We start from the raw sequence: 20,715 nt of genomic DNA, 5'->3' as shown, positions 1-20,715 counted from the left end.
TCTTCTAAATAACATTATTAACATATTTTGATATTACATTTCCATTACATATAATATTTTCAGGAACTTATGTTATGAGTTGTATGTTATGAATTGTATGTTATGAGTGCGTTACAGTTTTCCGGTCTGTGTTTTGTTAACCTGTAACCTGTGACCTGTAACCTGTAACCTGTAACCTGTGACCTGTAACCTGCAACCTGTAACCTGCGGTTTACACTTACCGAACTTCCACCCAATTTGAATTATTGGGAGAAGCTCAAACACCTTAATATGTACAGTCTTGAGAGAAGACGCAAAAGATACCAAATTATATATACATGGTGTATAATCGAACAACTGGTGCCAAATTTTTTAACTATGGTGAAGGGGAAGGTGGTATTTATTCATATGCAAACCAACGCCTGGGAAGAAAATGCCACCTCAAACCAGTGAATACAAGGAACAAGAACATTTGGAAGAGCTGCCTTTCAGACACCGGTCCAAGACTATTCAATGTGTTACCAAGAAAAATATGTGACATGACCAAATGCTCCAAAAATTCCTTCAAAAAACAACTTGATCAATTTCTCCAAGATGTTCCCAACCAGCCATTGCTCCCTGCCTATCTCCCTTTACAGGATGGCTGACTCGAATTCAATTGTTGAAATGGTCAAACACCGGACCCCACGGGTTGAGTGAGCAGAGAATTTGCTGAAACACATCAAAGGTAATCAAAGGTAGGTAGGTCCTTGGTGCAATTACCCAATTTTGTTAACTAACACTAGTGTTTATTACATCAGCGATTCCTTACTACAGTTTTCATACTGTTAAGCTAGCATAAACTGACTAAAACCACAGCTGCAGCAACCCAAAGCCTTAGCTATTGGGATCATCGGGGCCTTGACGGCCTTGACCTTGCTTGCTTGTTGTGTGGGCCTTTTCCGTTGTCTACTATCATCTGTCATCCTGCAACTCAACGGTCGTGGCTTCTTCATAAAGACGAAAGACAGATCTGGACTTATTTCGTACTTTCCAGTCTCTTGTTTGTAGTTTTTCTGACTTTCTGGTTCTATGTGAGTTATTTTCTATGTTTTCTAACTTACTGAATGACTTACCGACAGATCGCCACCGGTGGGATTCGAACCCACTAAATGCAAAGTTCCGATGTTTTGAAACCCAATGCCTTATCCACTGCGCCACGGATTCATGCCGAGAGAGTGTTTCTGACGGCTATTTATATTGTACAAACTACAGACCAGACTGTATTAAGAGAAAATCACAAAAGATAAGACAGTGTAGACCTAAAGCTCTAAACCAGCATCTAATAACATGAAAACCAGAATATGATTCTTCAATGGGAATCAAAACTATAAAGTGCACTTACAAACATCAATTTGTCAGATCTAACAAAATTAATAACCGCACTGTCATCATTGACAATAAAAAAAACGATTTTCTGTCAAGAGCCTTGTAAACATTCCAACAACTTCCATCGAACTGATCTACCACAGCTCAGTCTACCATTTTTAGCGCGGTCCGAGGATTGAGCCGAGAACGCTCCGCGAACTCCAGCGCGGGTGAGAACTTCAATCTGTCAATCATTTTCTCAAGCAAAGAGTACGCAAAGCGATTCTAGCTTTACGATAGTGCCGCAGGTCATCAATGGATAGTATATCAGATATATGGATAGTATTCAATCATCATTATCCCTTTATTTTCATTCCTAGAACTTTTGCAAAAAAAAGGAAAAATAGAAAAGTTGTATTTTTTACTGCTCTATCAGGGGGGGGTCTTGCAGTTACTCCTTGACACTATGTGGAGTAACTGCAATTTTGGACATTTTCTACAGACACCACCACCCTTGCAGTTATTCCATAGTGTACTAACTGATTTTACCCTCAAAATTGGTGTATACCACCCCCAAAAGTGCCAAATTTGGCATTTTATCACTGAATTCCTCATTTTTGATACCATTTTACTGGGTACGTCTTATTAACGACCGTTCAAGAGTTAAATATCTCAATCTTTTTCCAAGTTTGTTAAAATATCTTTCATGCCTTGATTGAAGAAAAAATTTTGTGATTTTTTTTTTACTTTTGAAAGAAATGTTTTGAATTTTTTTGCTTCCGGAATTTTTAAAAACCTAAAATTTTAAGTGAAAAATTGAAAAATGTGCTCGCTTAGTACACCATATCCTACAAAAATCGACAATTTTGGGCTTAGGCACCACCCATGTTGCAGTTAGTCCACTGGTGGAGTAACTGTTTTCCCAAATTTTGGTTTATATACCACCACGGTACTAATTGTCATAGTGTTTATATAATAACTGCATGACCCCCCCCCTGGCTCTATTCACATACTGAATTTGAAAGATCTTCTATGTGGCTTTTTTTTGCAAACTTCAAAAAACTGATTTTTGTCCCGCCTTTGCGGGACTTTGGCTTAAGTACTTGAGTGCAGCATAGGGTACAAAGTCCAAACATGCGTTTCCCGTAATTTTTGTGTGAAGAGTTAGGTCTACACTGTAAGAGTGCTTGTTTCGAGCCAGTTAGTCACACTAGGAAATCTAGCTTTCAGAAAAAACAACATCAGTCATCTACAGGATGTATTTGCACAACAAGGATGAGAGTTAACTTAATCAAGTTCGCAAGACAATTAATTAAAACTTGAAAGTTTGAAACAAAATAAAACGTGCAGCAGCCAAAATCAACCAACCAAAATTTGTCATTCAATTCCCGAGACAGCGCTTCGATTTTTAAGGCCTGGTTTATACGCTAAAGTAAAAATAATTCCGCATATGTAAATGGGCCATTATTTGAGGTCAGGCAAAATTTCCGGGAAACCGCCTATCCGGTGGTGCGCGGATCTAGGTGGGTTCCGCCTCCCCCGTAGATCTTTTTCTTGGGAAGTTGATCTTCAAATTAGTTTTCAAGGTTGGCTTGGCTCAAATTTTTTCATCTATGGCTCAAATTTTAGGCAATTTCTCAAACGACCCTCGACATGGCCCGAGAATTCTTGGGCCTCTTCGGGCCGAGAGACCCTATCAATTCTTTCAGATTCTTTTGGCCCGAACATGACCCGAGTCATTCGGGCCATGTTCGGGCCATGTTAAATGTTAAATTGATTCAGCATGTCCAGTCAAACAAAATAGTACAAAATAAGATTTGTCTGTTTTGTTTATATCGCTCAAAAAACTTTACGAGCTTCCCGTGGACACGCTTCAGTTTAAAACCAGGACCAGTTTACTAGCAAATATTTCCACCCAAGTATATTTATAACTATGTTTTCATACCAAATAAGACATTTAATATTTATATGAATTTACAGCATTCATATATTTAATATAATTAAGAGAAACCAAGTTTTTCTCATGAGAAATTGAGCTCAAAGAAAATGTTTAAAAAATTCAGTCCTGAAATTACACGCCTGTTTAAATCATGTTTTCAAAAATTGGCCCGAATTCTCGGGCCAGCTCAGGCCATACTCTGGCTTTACGCGAATTCCAATAAAAATTTTGGCCCGAGAATTCTCGGGCCATGTCGAGGGTCGTTTTCTCAAAGTTTTTGAAAATGTTAATTTCATTAAAAAGCGCCGGGTTATTTTTTCATGAATCCCTTTGGAAGTTTTGCGCTGCATTTTTTTGCTTGAGAGTCAAGTAAACAATATAGCGCTTTCGCAGCATTAATCTTTGATACGCATTTTGGCGGGACGCTAGTGTGACTAACTGCCAACCCTACTAACCTTAACTGATAATAACCAAATTCCTAGCCAATCTGATACATAACCACACCCAAACCACGCCCATACCCAACCCTACCAAGTCGACTGCAGGTCCTGTTACTATTCCCGCATGCCGGATCCGAAAAATAGATACATGTCTTTCGCTTTTACGAAGAAGCCTTCACCCAACTCAACCAAATAAAAATATAAAAGAAAAGGGATCTCCAAGTTAAAAATTAAATGCTTTCTATCTCAGTTATGCACAACACTATTGAATTAAAAATTTTCTAACTTGTATAATAGTAAAAATCATTAAGAGCAAAATCTTACAAATGAATGATGTTTGTATGTCTGTAAACCTTGTTGTTTTTGTTTGTTTGCACGGTTTTTTGCAAGGGATCACTTTCAATCCATGAAACAGACTTTTGGACTTTGTAATCACTTGTAAAGCAGAGAAAGAAAAAAATCAAGACATACTTAAATGTTTTAATTTTTCATCAGATTTAAATTAAAAACACAATGGATCTTTCAAAGATAAAATAACATATCAAGAAATTGATTAAAAAGGAATTTTTACTTTGAAATTACTTTTAAAAGATTAAAAAAATAGATAGAACTAATAGTCAATATTTTACACTCACCATTTAAAAGTTTGGAAGAATCCTTATTTGATTCTATGAAAAGACTAGGTACAAAGTTCGTATGCTTTAACTGGACCGCTCAGGTTAGGAGGTTACATAATCAAACTCACTATCTTCTCCCCCGGCTCCCCCTTCCTATTAAAACATCACACAGCCCAGGCAAGCGTGAGCAGTTGAATTTTAATAATTGTCAAAACTTAGACCTTTCTTTTCTAAGCTTGCATCATTTTTTCCCTATTTTGTCTACTCTTTGAAAATGAAACCGTTTTAGAAGCCTGGCATCGAAGTTTGTCGAATATTATTTAAAACCCTATCTTCACGATGACTTGCTTACTTTTTGACATGTAAAACGGCCTTTAATTTTTTTTTCGTAATCAAATATGGTACCGCAGCAACGGGACCGTCAGGTTAGAAACTTTTATATTGAATTTTCAACAAAATTTCCTTCGATTTCATATTTCTGACTTCATAGACTACATGTTGCTTGTTATTTCGACAAACTTAAGGTATATTTTTTATTTAGAGAAGTTAGATTCTACCAGTGACCAGGTAAAACTTGCATCAGTGGAGGGAAACTTGCATATAGCCAGTTAGTTAGTCACACTCGGAAATTAAGCTTTCAGAAAAAACAACATCAGCCGTCTACAGGATACATTTTAACAACAAGGATGAGAGTTACCTGAATCAAGTTCGCAAGACAATATTAATTAAAACTTGAAAGTTGGAAACAAAATAAAACGTGCAGCAGCCAAAATCAACACCAAAATGTGTCATTCAATTCCAGAGACAGCGCTTCGATTTTTAAGGCCTTGTTTATACGCGAAAGTAAAAACAATTCCGCACATGTAAATGGGTCATTGTTTGAGGTCCGGCAAAAGTTCCTATCTGGCGGTGCTCGGATTTAGGTGGGTTCCGCCTCCCCCGTAGATCTTTTTCTTGGGAAGTTGATCTTCAAATTAGTTTTCAAGGTTGGCTTGGCTCAAACTTTTTCATCTATGGCTCAAATTTTAGGCAATTTCACAAAGTTTTTGAAAATGTTAATTTCATTAAAAAGCGCCGGGTTATTTTTTCATGAATCCCTTTAGAAGTTTTGCGGCGCATTTTTTTGCTTGAGAGTCAAGTAAACGATATAGCGCTTTCGCAGCATTAATCTTTGATACGCATTTTGGTGGGACGCTAGTGTGACTAAGGGGGTCAGTCACAAATCGATTTTAGCTTAGAAGAACGTCAATTGACGTTTGAAAAGCTGACCCACCCACCCACACCCAAAAACGTCAAACTCCTTGATATCCTCGAAAATCAATAAAAACTGCCTTCATCGCTGTTTCGTCAGCCATCTTGATTTTCACTACGGCTCGCATAGTTTATATTTGAAAAAAAAAAGAAACAGAGATAATTTCTAAACTTGTTCACAAAACTCCCGTAATTAATTATCTCCGTAGTATGTAGCGACAGAAAGAACGGCCATCTGCGAAAATTAAAGGGCCGTTCGGGCTGTCAAACAAAGAAAAGACATAAACAACGGGCCGTTTGTTTTGGTTTTCAAAACAAACGAAGCGATCAAACAGAAACATGGCGAGAAGTAATATTTTTTATGGAATGAAAAATCGATGTTTCTGAAAAACGTCAATAACCTTTAACCCACCCACCCATATACGTCAATTGACGTTCTTCTAACCTAAAATCGATTTGTGACTGACCCCTAACTGATAGCCATCAAATGGCTGACCAATGCAATGCCAATCCAAAGCAGCAAAATTTCAAAACAAATGATCTACGCAGTTCCACATTTTTGTTTTGATTTAACTTTGTATTTTAATGACCAGCCAGTTCATTCATTTGGTCGTGGCTTCTTCGTATCATACGGGTGAGAATAGATCTTGTATTTTTATGTATTTTTCTATCTTTGTTCTGGAGTTTTCTGGAGTTTCTGAACCTTTAGGATGTTTCTAAGTTGGACTTATTTAATTTTGGAGTTAACTTTGATATATTGAAATTTGCCAAAGTTGAGTTAGGACCCTCCCGGCCGGAGCTTTCCGGAGAGAAAAATAGTGAATTTTTTAGTTGCTCCGGAAAACTCCAGAAGTTTCCGGAGCGTCGTGAGGGTTCTGTTGAGTTCCGGTGGGATTGGGCCATTCCAAAGTTTGTCTGTAACAGGGGGGGGCGGATGACACAAGATTTCCAAGGGCAATAGTTTTCACCAAAATTCCAAATCTCCAAGGCGAGAGAAGAAAATGTATATATGAATTTCCAAGGCAATCGAATTGAAAACAGCAAAAAAGACCAGACATGTCAACCGAACGAATCGAAACAACACCAAATCAATTGAATAAATTGCAATTCGATTGTCGAACGCAATTGAATCGCAATTGAATACTACCCAGGATTTGCTGTTCAATTGCTTCGATTACGTTCGATTGTATTCGATTATGTTGGATTACGTACGATTGATTCAATTGCATTCCGTACGATACTTAAGCGCTCATCTGCCCACGCTAAAAAGCTCTAACGGAGTGATCCAATTTAATCTAATAGTAATCAAACCCATCGAACATAATCGTAATTGAAAGAAATCGAAAATTAATCGAATGTAATTGACAATCAATCGAACCAATCGAACATAGTCAACTATTATCAATCGAACCATTATCTAACCTTACTCAAACGTAATCGAACACAATAGAATATTACCTAGGAATTAGCTGTTCGATTGAGATTCGATTACGAATTTTCCCTTTTTAGTTCTTGCGGGGGCGAATAAAGATGAGGCAGCAATCTTGCGTCGAGGGCACTACTTAGTTTCCACCTTATTTTAGGCTCACTATAGAATGGTTCAAATACGAGGGTGTTACAAATAATAAACTATCTTATTTTGTAAGTGTTTATTTTCTGAGAGGTATAAATAGTATGTTGAATATTATTAACTTATTTATTTGAGTATTTCTGAGCCCAAATTTAAATATATGACTAAATAAAAAGCAAATGATGGCAGTTTTGTTTTTTCTTTAAACCTCCGGTAAAAGTTTTTTTGCCGACTTAGCTATTTCACAAACTGGAAAAGAACTCCCATAGGAATTCCGATACCTAACCCAATTGGTTAATTTCAGAACTGCCCCAAGAAAGTCATAATGGCAGATAATTTAAAAGTTTCTTATGAGGAAATGTGTGGAATTTGTTGATGTTGATGGCTTGTTGATTCTGTAAAGAGAAAAGAAAACAGGTATAGCTTTTTCTAACCATGGAATATCAAAGTTCCAGCTTCACTGGTAGTGTGTATTTTACAGACCTATATATATCGACATACCAGGGTTAGCCCCAACCCTAGAGGTGCGCCTACCAGGGCCTAGAGCCCTATATTTATCTACCAATGCTACTCCCAACCCTATTTTGACTCTCGAACTCCAACCCTGATCCTAACTGATCCTGACCCTAACCGATATAAACGATTTTTACCGTACGGGATTGAATAACAAAAAATCTACTTTCACTCGTACAAAGGAGTCATCACCCATTCATTTGAGGGCTATGCATGTTAGCCTCCACTGGATGCAATTTAACTGATCTCACGGTTGGTCGTCCAAGTTCTCCCAACGGCGGCCTATTGAATAACAAATTACTCCACATACATTACTTTCCCTCAGCCAATAAAAACGTGATAAGTTATCTTGTCTCTAGGTAACTGTTGCCAGTCTATGCTTAAACTCCTATATCAAGATTACAAGATTCAGAGTGCAGGCCGATTTTACTTTCATTTTCAGTGGTTTCACTTTTGATTTCAAGCCAACATCTTAGCAACAGGGTGCTCGCCCATAGTTACAGGGGTTTGTGTAAAAAACCAAACATAGAAAGTTTTCCAAATCCTGCACTTTGTTGACAATCTAACTCTCGCATCAAATTCCCGCTTTCTTCAGTAAATTGAAGATGAGAAAAAACCTAAGCCTTAGGATCACGATTGAAACAAATATATGAAGGGTGGGATTTTACAGCTGCCCGTCGTGCAAGGCACTGAGAGGCCACGGGTGCCAAAAAGAAGGGTCGTGTGAAATCTGGCAATCTCATTGGTGGAAATTTGATAAACAGCTGCAAAGGAGCGCCAGGAAGCAATCAGTAGAAGAGACCACTTTCGTTTTTGTTGCAGATTTTGATATAAACCTCTCTCACAGGGATTACTTGTCAATATTTTGTATCAACTTGTCAGCATTGTATTGTTGTGAAGGGAAAGATAAAAGACCAGCCTCTAATTCTGATAAAGGAGTTTAAGGTAAGCCTGCCAGAACTAATATTAATCTACTGATTTTTTGATTGAACTGATTGAACTTGATGAAACTCTATCAAGCTAAAGATTTCAAAAAATTATTCTGAATATAGATCTGACATCGAGACATCAGAAAAACCATTGCATTTTTAAGTACAGAAAGGGCCACAAAGTTCGTTTAGAATGGTAGAAACCTAGCAAACAGACATTTTTTATCTGCTCTAGAAAGTATTTCTTTTATCTTGGATTGAGTATTGGCCTGTATCTGGACATAAAGTGCTTAGAAAAATCCCTGATAAGTGATAAATACTGTTTACTGTCAGTTTTAAACACAGATCATCAAAAGTGTTATGTCTTGTTATGTAATATAAACTTAAATACATTCCATAGAATATTATATTTCACATGCTAGCTTGACCATCAAGATGTTGATAATGTTATATTAGGAAACTTGTATAGTTTTATGAAATATTAAGTTTCCATATTTTTATTGACATAGCTGTTATTTGAGTTTAAGTTTATTATATATTTTGCAACGAAGTATAAAGATGGTTTGGAAAATATAAGATCTTAAACTTTATTTGTAATAGAAAAAAAAACAGCTTTCGTTTGATTTATTGTAAAACAAGTGCCCTTGAAAATTGGTATTTAATGTGTTAAATTCAACTTAGAAATTCAAATAACTTTTTTCCAAAAAGTGTTTTAAAAATACCAATGCGACTTGTATCTTATGTGTTGGATCATACTTTAGAAATATGCAGATAAAAATTAGATTCTGATAATATCTTTATGATAATTTACGACGAAAAAGTCTTTGAATAGTTTATGAGATTCTTATGGAATATTTAAAAGCACAGAAATGATTATATAACTGTATATAGAAATTGAACACGCCAGAAAACATGTCATTTAATAAAATTGAAAGGTTGGATTGTATTTCATTTCTGGATGCAACTGCTAGAAAAGCAGTAAAACAGCGATGAAGTGGTTTTCATAGAAAATAAATCTTTGCACCTTTGCAAAATATTTTATACTTTAGAAAGATTTTCCCATTAATTGATTAATATTTCTTTTGTTTGTCTTAGATCTATAATTACAAAGAATCTAACCAAAAAATAAGACATACTACTACAGATGATGGCATGTTGGAATGAGAAATGAGTACTTTTGAAAAATATAAGAAAGTTTCAGTGGACCACCAAAAAGAACAAATTAGTCGTATTCTGGATATTGAACCGTCGTCAATCGAGCAACAAAATGTTCTTTCACAACCCAACGTTCTCGTTTTAAACTCAACATCAGGTAAAAAAGCTCTTCTAGAAAATTTTTGTACATGGGGGGGGGGTAGAGGAAATAACGTTTTTTGGAAATTTAACCCCCGGACATCATCTCCCTTTGTTTTTAGAAATTTTCACCGTTAGGCAAATTCCTAGGTGGTAAAATTAACACCATTACTATTTTAAGGGATTCGAATATTTTTTTCAGTGTCAGCTAATTTTTTAAAGCAAGTTTTTAATCAGCCCATGGTCAGGCTAAGCATTATGTGCTTACGTTTTAAAAGCAATTATTATATACCTATTGAAAAGGATGTAGGATGCTTATAAAAGATATATACTTTTCAGTTTTTAATAAGGATAAAATCTTTGATTTCCGTTTCGCAACCCCGTTGTGCTTAAACCATTTTCGTAATGCACTTCCATTGTTTGTGTGTAATACCTCCTTAACTCGAACAAGTTTTCTAGACCGTTCGGACAAACTTTAGTTCCTTGGTCGTATTCGAGTTATAGAGGCCCTATTTTATTGGCTATTTATTGCTTATCGTTTGATTAGTTTGTTTGGATTTATTTGTTTTTCTAGATTTTTGGTTGGTTACTCTCGTTCCTTGTATATTTTTATAGCATTGCTCTGCGTTGCATGGTAATAGATATTTTGGTATAACTCATCAACATATCAAGTTATAAAACACTATAAGAGAGGTTACTAGGTTCCAAAGACAATATTCAGCATGATTTACCTGACATTGGGAAATGATTAAGTTAATTTTTTATCAGGGAAAAACCTTAAAGGCTTGGGGACACGAGAAGTTTTTTTCGCGTTGGTGCAATGCAACATGCTCCATCCCACTAACACGAGAGAAAAAGTGCGTGTCCCATGGTTTCTTTTTTTTTGTTTCATGTGACAAAATGTGAGAAAAATACCCAAAAGACACGCTGATCTTGTCCCTGGGACAATGGAGTAAAATTGATTCGAATCAATTTTACTCCATTGTCCCAGGGACAAAAGTGAGATTTCACTTTTATTGGTAGAAAGAAAAATGGGGTGGGGACACGAGAAAGCGTTTCAGGTTGGTGGGGTGGAGCATGTTGCATTGCACCAACGCGAAAAAAACTTCTCGTGTCCCCAAGCCTTTAGGATTGTTTTTTTTTTCAAGGTACAAACACACTTTCCATACCTCAAGGAATGAGCAAAGAGCAATTTCTCGAAATGACGAGTCTAGATGTACGGCGCCGAAACTGGTCAACAAGCTCTTGCGAATCAGATCTTTCAAACACTAAACCGTTATATGGTAACAAGGAGATAATCTATCACGATTTAAAAGAAGAAGACACACTACAGAATCTAGCTTTGAAGTATAACTGCAAGGTAAACTCCCTGTTATGATATAGAAAGAGTGTGTATGTATAATGTTGAAATTTTCAGGAGTGAAACTCCTTGTCAAACGGCTAAAACATATAGGATGTTTTTTATTTTTATTATACATGCTGAGAAATGACAGGAAATGACACATTTTAGATAAAATCCACCTGTAAAAAAACTTAAATAAAATTTAGCTTCACATTTTCGTGTTCAGCAAGAAAATATACCAAATCGCAATTATTTTTGTCTGCTTGAGTGATATATATGTCATATATACCATGATTAAAATAGTATCCCTCTTTTTCTACAGCAATCTGAAATCAAGCACGCTAACAAACTGTACCAAGAGAAAGAGTTACACGCGTTGCGAACAATCAAAATTCCCGTTGTTAAGGACGGCGTATTACATAACGAATATCTTAAACAACAGAGCGATCAATCTAATGGCGGAACTCATTTAGTAACGAGCCAATTAAAAGCAAGTAACAATGGTGATAATAAGCCTGAGGACAATTTTTACGGTGACCGAAAAGATAAGTTTAAAATACAAACTAAACATCAGTTTAATCCCGATCTTGATTTTCTACCGACAAGCGATGATGAGGATGATGATATTTTTGACCGACAACGATCGTCGGATAGAACTCCACTATTACCGACTACCAACGACAATAAAAGGACTATTTTGATTGGTCAACCGATAGATAACTGTGAACCGACACTTTCTGATTTTATAGAACGTGTTGATATTCGAATCCAACATGAAATAAAAAATGTAAACACACAAAAAGAAGATATGGACAAAGTGGTTGATGCTCTTTTATCACCGGTTGTATTCCCGGCTGACCGGAAAGTCACTACGGATACGTATGGTTCTGCTTGTTATTTTTCATGGAAATTCTGGTTGGTTTTACTATGTCTAATAGCTGTTGTAGTACCTTTACTTTATTTTTTACATTTTAGACATAACTAAGCACTCGCTATATACCATATTATGATGGCTAAAATTTCTCATTCCCGGGAAACATTCTTGGCGCATTTCTGAGAAATTTCTGCTGCTTTCTCCGAGGACACAGGCAAAAAAGATCCTGCTGCATACAAATACGTGGACAATGTCCAACGTCATTAAACGTTTAATCGAACAATTAATCGTTTAATCGAACAATTAATCGTTTAATCGAACAATTAATCGTTTAACAAGTTGAAGTTTTTTATTACCTACCCAAGGTACCGCTTTTTCTGTTGTAAAGTTTAGCCGAGAATGAGAAAGATTAGCTATCTTTTGGTATACTATGATGTAATCAATAATTCCATGATGTACTAAAGCTGGCATTTAAATGTCCGACAAAAATAGTGTCAACAACTTTTTGCAGCAACCTCAGTCTATGAGCGTCTGAATACTAAAATGCGTATTGAAATGAAATATTAATTTTAAACCAGTCTTCAGTGGTTTTGGAGATCGCAGGTGAAAGCTCCCTTTTCTTAACTGTCCCATGAAACAAAAAAAGAAACCATGGGACACGCACTATTTCTCTTGTGTTAGTGGGATGGAGCATGTTGCATTGCACCAACGCGAAAAAAACTTCTCGTGTCCCCAAGCCTTTAGTTCTCTAAAAGATTGAAATCGTATAGTGAAATAGTCTTGTTGACACATCTCAAACCTTTGAATCTATTTAAGTGAAGTCTATATTTTGTTAATATTTAACTCAATAATTTTGTCTAATGTTTTTGTTCCTCGTAGTCGAGAGATCTAGAAGCATTTTTGGGTCGTGAGTAGTATTTTCAATTGCATTTTAATTTTTTGTAAAAAAATTAACGTGCTTTTATCGCGAAAATGATTATTTTTTACATGATTTTCTTTTTCTCATTGTCTAGACAGCAGTAATAATTTCTCTTGAAAGACTTGGATGAAACTCGAGGATCAATATAGTAGTCTGTTTGATATCGTAAATGACTTACACACGGCCACTTGGTTGAATTTTTTTTGTTTAATAATTTTCTAATGACATTTTAATTTTGTATTTTATCAAATAAAAATTAATTTTTATTTTGAATTTATAAATAGATAGGAAAAGGGTACAAGGGAATAAAAATTCAAAGTAAATATTTTAATTTCTATTCTAAAGGTTTGGAGAACCCTCAAAACTTATGCCAGCTAGTTGTATAGGCTCTCTTTATCTACAAAGTATGTTTGAGATACCTGTTTGAGATTATCAACCAGAGAATAAAAAGAAGTAGGAGAAAAGTGACCAAATTTTCTTTAAACCAAAAGGTGTTTCCTTTAAACCTTTTGAAACAGAACCTAGAATTTTATAACTTTTACAATACATCGGGGTGGATGGACTTAAATGTCAGGGTGGTTAGTCAATTATTTCGCTGTTTAATTTTTATTCCAACTTTTTTCAACTCGAAATTGAAGATAGTTGGAGATTTTAGAGATAGATAGAGATAATTTCTCTTCATGGTTACAGTATTTCATTTAAATTTTCTTACATTCTGTTTTTCAAAACCTGAACTTCCGTTTGAACTCATCATGTGGAAACCAGGGAAGAAATTTTTTGTTTTATTTTGCAGGCTGGTTTCTATCTATTTAAAAAGTCAACAATTTAACACTTGCTTTTAAATTCATTTCACTTTTTTCAATTTCTTTTGGTTACTAGGTACCTTCTATTATATACAGGTGCCGAAAAATGAAAGGAACTTAGTTACCAGGCTCAAAACACTTCTTCAATCTATGAATAGTGCTATTGGAGTGGGTTCGAGTTGTAATGAGTGAACACTATCGTGGATGTGAAAAGTTCACCGATCAGGCATATCAACTTGATTTCTTTCATCCAAACTTTTAGGTTTGATTTTTATGTCAATTTTTAATGTCTCATGAAGGGAGAGCTATTCTTGCCAAAATTTCGATTTGCTACGATGAGAAAATTTCTTGAAAGAAGAGTTACATATTTTTTCATTTCTTGTAAATAGTCTCTTCACAATTAGAGTGCTCGATACACTACTTTAGAGAGAATAATTTAATTAAAAGAAACATTATTATTCTCTTCCAATACCACTGGTTTGATGCATTTTCGTCTTCTGTGGAGACATGGCTTCCCTTGGATGATCTTTAGATTTGTGTAATTCTGTACTAGAATTATTCTCAAGAATAGCTGAATATTTTGTCAGTTTTTGTTTCAAACTGTATGATTCCATGTATATTAACCCTATTCAATTCTTTCTTTTTGGAAAATCCTGGCCCAATGCAATGGGACCATTATCATGGATAGTTTAATCAAAGTCTTTTGGTTTAATCACACTAATAGAGTGAATTCTCACGTGTGAAATTGATAAAGAAATACTTAATTTAGTTGATGCGAATATTTGTTACTTTTAGCTAAAAGAAACCCTAAAAATGTTCACTAAAATAGTCACCTCTCTTTTGGTAGCCATCACCATAGTAACAAAAATGGTAGATGCAACAACACCAAATAAATTCATGTGTCTGAAAGACATTCAAGTCAACATCAAAACATCCTGGCGTGACGGACCTTCAGTTGGAACAACAGAGTATGAATTATCGAGACCATTGACGTCAACCTTTTCTGATTGGGTCATCGAGATTCATTTTGACCAACCTGTCAACCAGTTCACTCAATGGTTCGCGGACGTTGATAACACGTTCAAAGTTGTACATGAAAAAGAGCATGTTTTTTTCATCAAGGTTATAAATACCACTTCCAATAAAACTTTACAGTTGACTATCTCTAGGGGGGGGTTTCACGTTTGGCGGAGGAGCGGAATCGGCCCTTTTTTCGGACGGAGTGGCGGAATTTGGCGAAAATTTAGACGGAATTACGGAAATTAGGTTCTCTGACGGAGACGGAAAATTAGACAATTTTACTGCGGAAAACCGAATTTAGCAAAAAAAATTGCGGAATTTCGGAATTGGTAAAAGATATTCCAAATTTGCGGAATTTTCGACAAAAATATTGAATTTCAAAGGAATTTTCGGTGACGGAATTTTGGTTCAATTTAAGACGGTTTGACGGAAATTGGAGAAAAAATTGGCGGAATTGCGGAATTGGGTACCCCCTGAAACCCCCCCTCTCTAATTCCAACTCGAACGGAAAAAATTAATTCGTTCAAGTTACCAGAGATTTGCCTAGTTATATAAAGTATTATTAGGGTATGTTCAAATAAGGTATACATACCAAAAGTCACTGAACTTTATATACCCTGGACCAAGCTTCTCAATTCCAGCCAAGCAAAATCTTTGATCGGAGTTTTTTGAAAGCTGGTACCCTAATGGCGGCACTACTCGATAGGGGTGTAAATGCATCGAGAGCGTTAGGTCTACTTTTCCTCAAATTCGTTTGATGATGTAGCGGCGTTAGACGTTAATTTTTAACACTGCAATGGCTTCTCCTCGGGTACCAATTCCAAAAAAACTCCAATCAAAGATAGCAGATATTGCTTGGTCCAGGGTTATATAAAAGTCAGTGACCAAAGTCCTACGACAATTTTACTAAATGTAAAGTTCTCTAAAATACTACTTTAAATTGAAAGGCAGCAAACTCAAACTTGAAATTCAATTTTATTATTTCAGGCAAATAACAACCGACGGACATTATCGAACACCAATCTCCGGTTCCCCATCCAAGCCAGATACAGTGGAGTTCTTGTTCCGCAAATTAAACAAGCTGTATTATGTGGAATGACGTCATCTTCAGCATTCTATACAACCCAGGCCCCTCTTGTTGAAGTTTTGCCGCCAGCTTTTGACCCTTCCCCTCAAGGTATGATATCATGAGTACATTCACATCAACTGCATCTAATCCATATTGAAAGCAAGGTGGCTTGGAAATGAGTTTAATTATTTTGGATGAAAAGAAATCCTTGTATGTGTCGTAGAAGAATTTGGGTTCGAGTTTGCCAGGGTTGAATGATGCTCATTACAATGATTTTGACGTAATCTGAAACCCCTGTTTGACAGACCTAGTGGGAACTCACCCTGTCAAGGGGTGTTAACACCTCTGCTTCCCCGGTAGGAAAAATACCCACTGGGTTATTGACTTTGATTTCACCCTATTTGAAGTTCAATGAAAAAAATTATACTCTAAAATCATCCCCACTGGATTTTTTTAGCTCGGAACAATATAGAATTTCTATTCTCTTTTGGATTTCGATGTTAATTTTCAATCTGATGTGGGAAAAAAGTTCCACCGGGGCTGTGAGATAGGGGTCTAAATTGGACGTTGGTTAAATTTGATACTAGTATGATTGATAAGAGAGAACAGAGCTTCAGAAAACAAATAGGTGCCTAGACATACAAAGAAAGGAAAACACGAGTATATTTCACTGCCCTTTTAACAATCTTATACCCAGACCCATTTGCTCCAGTTTTTTATTTTACTGATGGACGAGTTTACCCTTTTACACCCCTATGTCACAGACCCGCTGGGACCCCAGCCCCAATGGAAAATTTAGCGAAAATTCAGTCCCCGGTGGGAAAATACCTTGGAATTTCATCCCCACTGGGAAATTGATTTCATCCCCACTTGAAATTCAATGTTTAAAAATTGCACTCCAAAACCATCCAAACTGGATTTTTTAACCATGGAACAATGGAATTTCTATCCCCACTGAGAAAAAAGTTCCACCAGGGCTGTGAGACAGGGGTGTCCTTTTATGCAATATTTCCAGTATGTTTTTTAGGGCGTAAACTTGAATTAATAACAACATTTCCGATATCCCCTGAATAATTTCATTTTTTAGTTCCTTCGTGTGTTCTCTCCTACCACAAAGCATGGTATGGTGGTATGAAAGAAATCCTCGATCTCCCAGTCACAGAAGATACAAAAGGGAACTGGATGATCGAGTTGAAATTTGATAAACCTTGGTCTCAAGTAGACGTGTATGGAAAATGCTATGCAATACTTTCGAATGGATACAATTACATTTGTCATAACAACGAACATAATGGCGACAAAGCTGCAGGAACCACCTTTATTTTTGATCACCAATTGCAATTTTCAGGACCAAAAACGAACGCGCCAAAACTTTTGGAAGCTTGGTTTACTGGTTATCATTGTGTGAACAATTAATATTGTATTTTTTAAAAACTTATTATCAGGTTGATACACCCCTGTATCACTGTCAGATGAGACGGAGCTTTTATAAATACTTTAATTCTTTAAAAAGTTTCTTTAAATCTCTTTGCGTTCTTTAGAAAAAGTAACAAAATTATTTTATTATTGGTTAACGACCAACCAAATCAAATAAGAGCTTGTAAAAATCTCGTCCCATCACTTTGTAACCTCTCCTCCATCAAAAGAAAAATAAATTTTTAATTCCTGTTGCAGAATTAATTGCACTTTCTTCTCCATTTAAAAAAATCCTCTGAATTTGTGTACTTTTAAGACAAGTTTTAAAAATAAGAAGTCTATGAAATATTTACCAAATCATCTATTTAGAATTTTTTGGTTTTACGATACTGAGCGGAATTTTTAAATGATACATTTGAGTAAGTGGCACACAACCGTATCCTCTTGTTGCTTAAGCCTAAAACGTAGGGTAGAAATTCAAAAATGTTAAGAATATTTGTCGCCAATTTAATATTTTCGTTGGGGAAAAATCCTCACTTTTTATCCACGCGTTATTGACAACACTTGCCTCTTTGTCGAAGCCGTGGATTTAATGGCTATTTTGCTGCAGTTAAAGCTTAGAGGTTATAAGTATTGTCTCCTTTTGATAAATTTGCGTTCTATTTCGATTTCGTGCTGAATAAGCAAAAGATCGTTTTTCTTTTCCACTTTGTGACCAATCTTGCTCCACATCCGTGTCAATTCAATGTCAAAAAGCTTATAAATTTAGAATTGATGAGTAAGCAAACGATATCACTCTTATTTAAAAAACTAAAATTTAGATTCAGTTACTAGAATCCTAGTAGAATAAGTTAGGTCTCGAACGAGTTAATCACCCTTGGTAACTGGTTCAAATCCATGCTAAAATGACGTGATGTTATGGAAAGTGAAAACCTCAATTTAATAGGTAGGTGGATTTTTCTAATTTCTAGGAAAATAATGAACAACAAAATAGAAGAAGGCGTAAGATGCTGGGTATTTACCAAGTTTATTAGGTAATGTTTTCTTGCTGAATGCGTGGGGGCTGGGATATTTGGTTTGAGTGATTTTTTGTTTTCAGAGGGAATTACTCAGCTGTCAAGCTTTCAGAATTTTAAAAGTAAATATGTATTTTTTCATGAGTGATAAAAAGGTAGTTGTGTTATATAAAAAGTCATTCTGTTCGTTGAAAGCTCAAGAGTAGTTTTAAGTAAACTTGCTGTGGAAGTAACCATTCACAGTTCCACCAGTAACCAAGGTGAGCAGGTAATAGTGCTGCGGAATCTGCTGATGTTTTCCGTGATTTTTTTTCACGGTGTAGCGGTGCGAAATAAATTTATTTGAGTGTTTCAATTAGGAAAGGGTTTATAGAGGCTATATTCTGAGCCTTATTGGATCATTCTTGAACTTTTGGATCCTCAGATCCTAAGCTTCTAACTCAGAGTTAGAATCATAGATTTATAAAGCCTGAAGGGCTAGATGTCGGGCTTTAGGCCATCGCAGGCAAAAAAAAAGTGAATATCGGAAAAAATATTGTTGCTATTTTTTTCGAAAACCCGCGAAGCTTCTGATTGGTCAATCGCTGAAATTCTATTGTAATGTCACGTGACTTAGGTACGAGACTGGGTTTCAAAAATAGTCATTAAACTCCGGTTAAGCAAAGGGTTAAGGAGTTTCTTAAAATCAGGGTTTTTCATTTGTAATTGTGCGTAAATCCGATTAATCGCGATAGTCGGGTTCGATTTCCCGATCTTTCTAGTTTGATTTGGTTTGCGTTGGTGCTATAAATTTTATGTTAGATGACGTATTAAGAAAGGCTGACCACGATAAAGATGATTGCATAATGGTTTGCAATTCAAAAATGACAATTACCGGAATTTTCAGCCGTCATTACGGCTGTTTTATTTCCGTCCTTTATACATACGTTCTTACTTATTGATTAAATACGCAAGTATGATAAATCAATTCCTATAATTTATCTTTAAGATAATAAAGAAGAAGAAGATGAGCCTTACATCAGCCACTCTACTGCTAATCACAATACAAACAGTTGTTCAGGCTGCCCAAGAATTCCGATGCATACAAGATTTCCAGATCACTAAGCAAGGCAGAGGTTGGGAGAAAAACATCAAATACGCTTTGTCACGTAACCTGAAATCCGTGTTCACTGATTGGGTAATTGAGCTACAACTCGATGTCCCAGCTGAAAGAATGGATCAACATTTTGGTGTTTTGGTTGACGAATCGAGACAAATTAAATATAAGCCGGGAACTGCATTTTTCATTAAAAGTAGAAGCCATCGAAGTATTATAAGACGTTCTTCAATAAGATTTGACGTCACTTTCCAATACGAAGGATACGCCGAGCCTCAAATCAAGCTTGCTGCTCTTTGCGGGATGACCGATTCTACCGTCGTTTACCCGACACTAAAACCGACAACCGAGATTTTACCGACGTTACCCAAGACAACACCGTCAATACCAAAATGTGTCATGCGCACAAGTTCACGTATTGAAATGACATCACAAGATCTACAAATTCCGATAACAGAGGATACATCGAGTTGGGTTATCGAGCTTGAATTCGATTCGAAATGGAACTATTTGAGTCTTCGAACAGAGTGTACGAAACTGAAATCTGACGGATTAACATTAATATGTGCAAGCACGGAGAATAATAGACGGTTGGCTAAAGGACGTACTTTTAGCTTTTCGTATTATTTCGGGTACAGTCGTGGCCACTCTTCACCGAAATTAATAAGTGTTAAATTTAATAGTTATGGCTGTAAACCATAAACTGTAGGAATAAATTGACTTTCTTTGGTTAAGTATTAAATTCATTATTCTAGCTTTTTTTATTTTCACCTCAGAATATTTATCCATTCCCGCTTTATTTATAAGATCTATATTATACACCCCTTCTTCTCACTGGACCATTGGGATCCCTTCCCCACTGGAAAAACTCGCCAAAATCTCGTACCCGGTAGAAATTATCCTCCAATTTTTGTCCCCACTGAAAATAATCGAATAAACCAATCCTCACTGCAAAATATTGTGCTATTTTTCCCATCCATGAATTTTCTGACTTGGAAACAAAAAAAATTGAAATCCCCAGCCATAAAAAATATGGGAATACCAATCCCCATCACGTTTCAGCCCGTTATCTTTATCCCCACTGTCAGAAGAAATCCCACCAGGTCTGTGAGAAAGGGGTGTTTTTATGAAAAACACGAGGCTGAAAATTGGCCAAAACCTAAGAGCAAATTAAGAACAATTTTGAGCTTTAAATTTCAGAAATATTAAGAAAGTACAGACTTTAAAACCCATTTTAAACAGTGTGCACTTTTTTTTAATAAGGATCTTGAGGCTGAAAATG

General features: G+C 35.9%; 3 protein-coding genes across 3 annotated transcripts in view; 2 read left to right on the top strand and 1 right to left on the bottom strand.

The window, feature by feature from the left end:
• LOC136806868 (ATP-dependent Clp protease ATP-binding subunit clpX-like, mitochondrial) overlaps positions 1 to 4,398 on the bottom strand; it is a 33,414-nt gene extending 29,016 nt beyond the window's left edge. Inside the window, exon 1 of the mRNA XM_067063443.1 lies at positions 4,341 to 4,398. The gene's annotated coding sequence lies outside the window, so the exon portion shown is untranslated. The remainder of the gene's footprint in view (positions 1 to 4,340) is intronic.
• Positions 4,399 to 11,026: 6,628 nt separating this feature from the next.
• LOC136806867 (lysM and putative peptidoglycan-binding domain-containing protein 3-like) lies at positions 11,027 to 13,336 on the top strand. The gene is made up of 2 exons (XM_067063442.1): positions 11,027 to 11,238; positions 11,543 to 13,336. The coding sequence occupies exons 1-2, from the start codon at positions 11,056 to 11,058 to the stop codon at positions 12,203 to 12,205; spliced, it is 846 nt and encodes a 281-aa protein (XP_066919543.1). The 5' UTR covers positions 11,027 to 11,055; the 3' UTR covers positions 12,206 to 13,336.
• A 1,279-nt stretch (positions 13,337 to 14,615) lies between these two features.
• LOC136806895 (uncharacterized) lies at positions 14,616 to 17,428 on the top strand. The gene is made up of 3 exons (XM_067063485.1): positions 14,616 to 14,938; positions 15,824 to 16,013; positions 16,993 to 17,428. Exons 1-3 carry the CDS (start codon positions 14,630 to 14,632, stop codon positions 17,319 to 17,321), a joined length of 828 nt encoding a protein of 275 aa, XP_066919586.1. The 5' UTR covers positions 14,616 to 14,629; the 3' UTR covers positions 17,322 to 17,428.
• The last annotated feature ends 3,287 nt before the right edge of the window (positions 17,429 to 20,715 follow it).

Source organism: Clytia hemisphaerica, unplaced genomic scaffold (assembly GCF_902728285.1).
Source record: "Clytia hemisphaerica strain Z4C2 unplaced genomic scaffold, Clytia hemisphaerica genome assembly, whole genome shotgun sequence".
Lineage (NCBI taxonomy): Eukaryota > Metazoa > Cnidaria > Hydrozoa > Leptothecata > Clytiidae > Clytia > Clytia hemisphaerica.
Note: the sequence above shows the minus strand (reverse complement) of the source record. Positions and strands in the feature narration are given on the sequence as shown.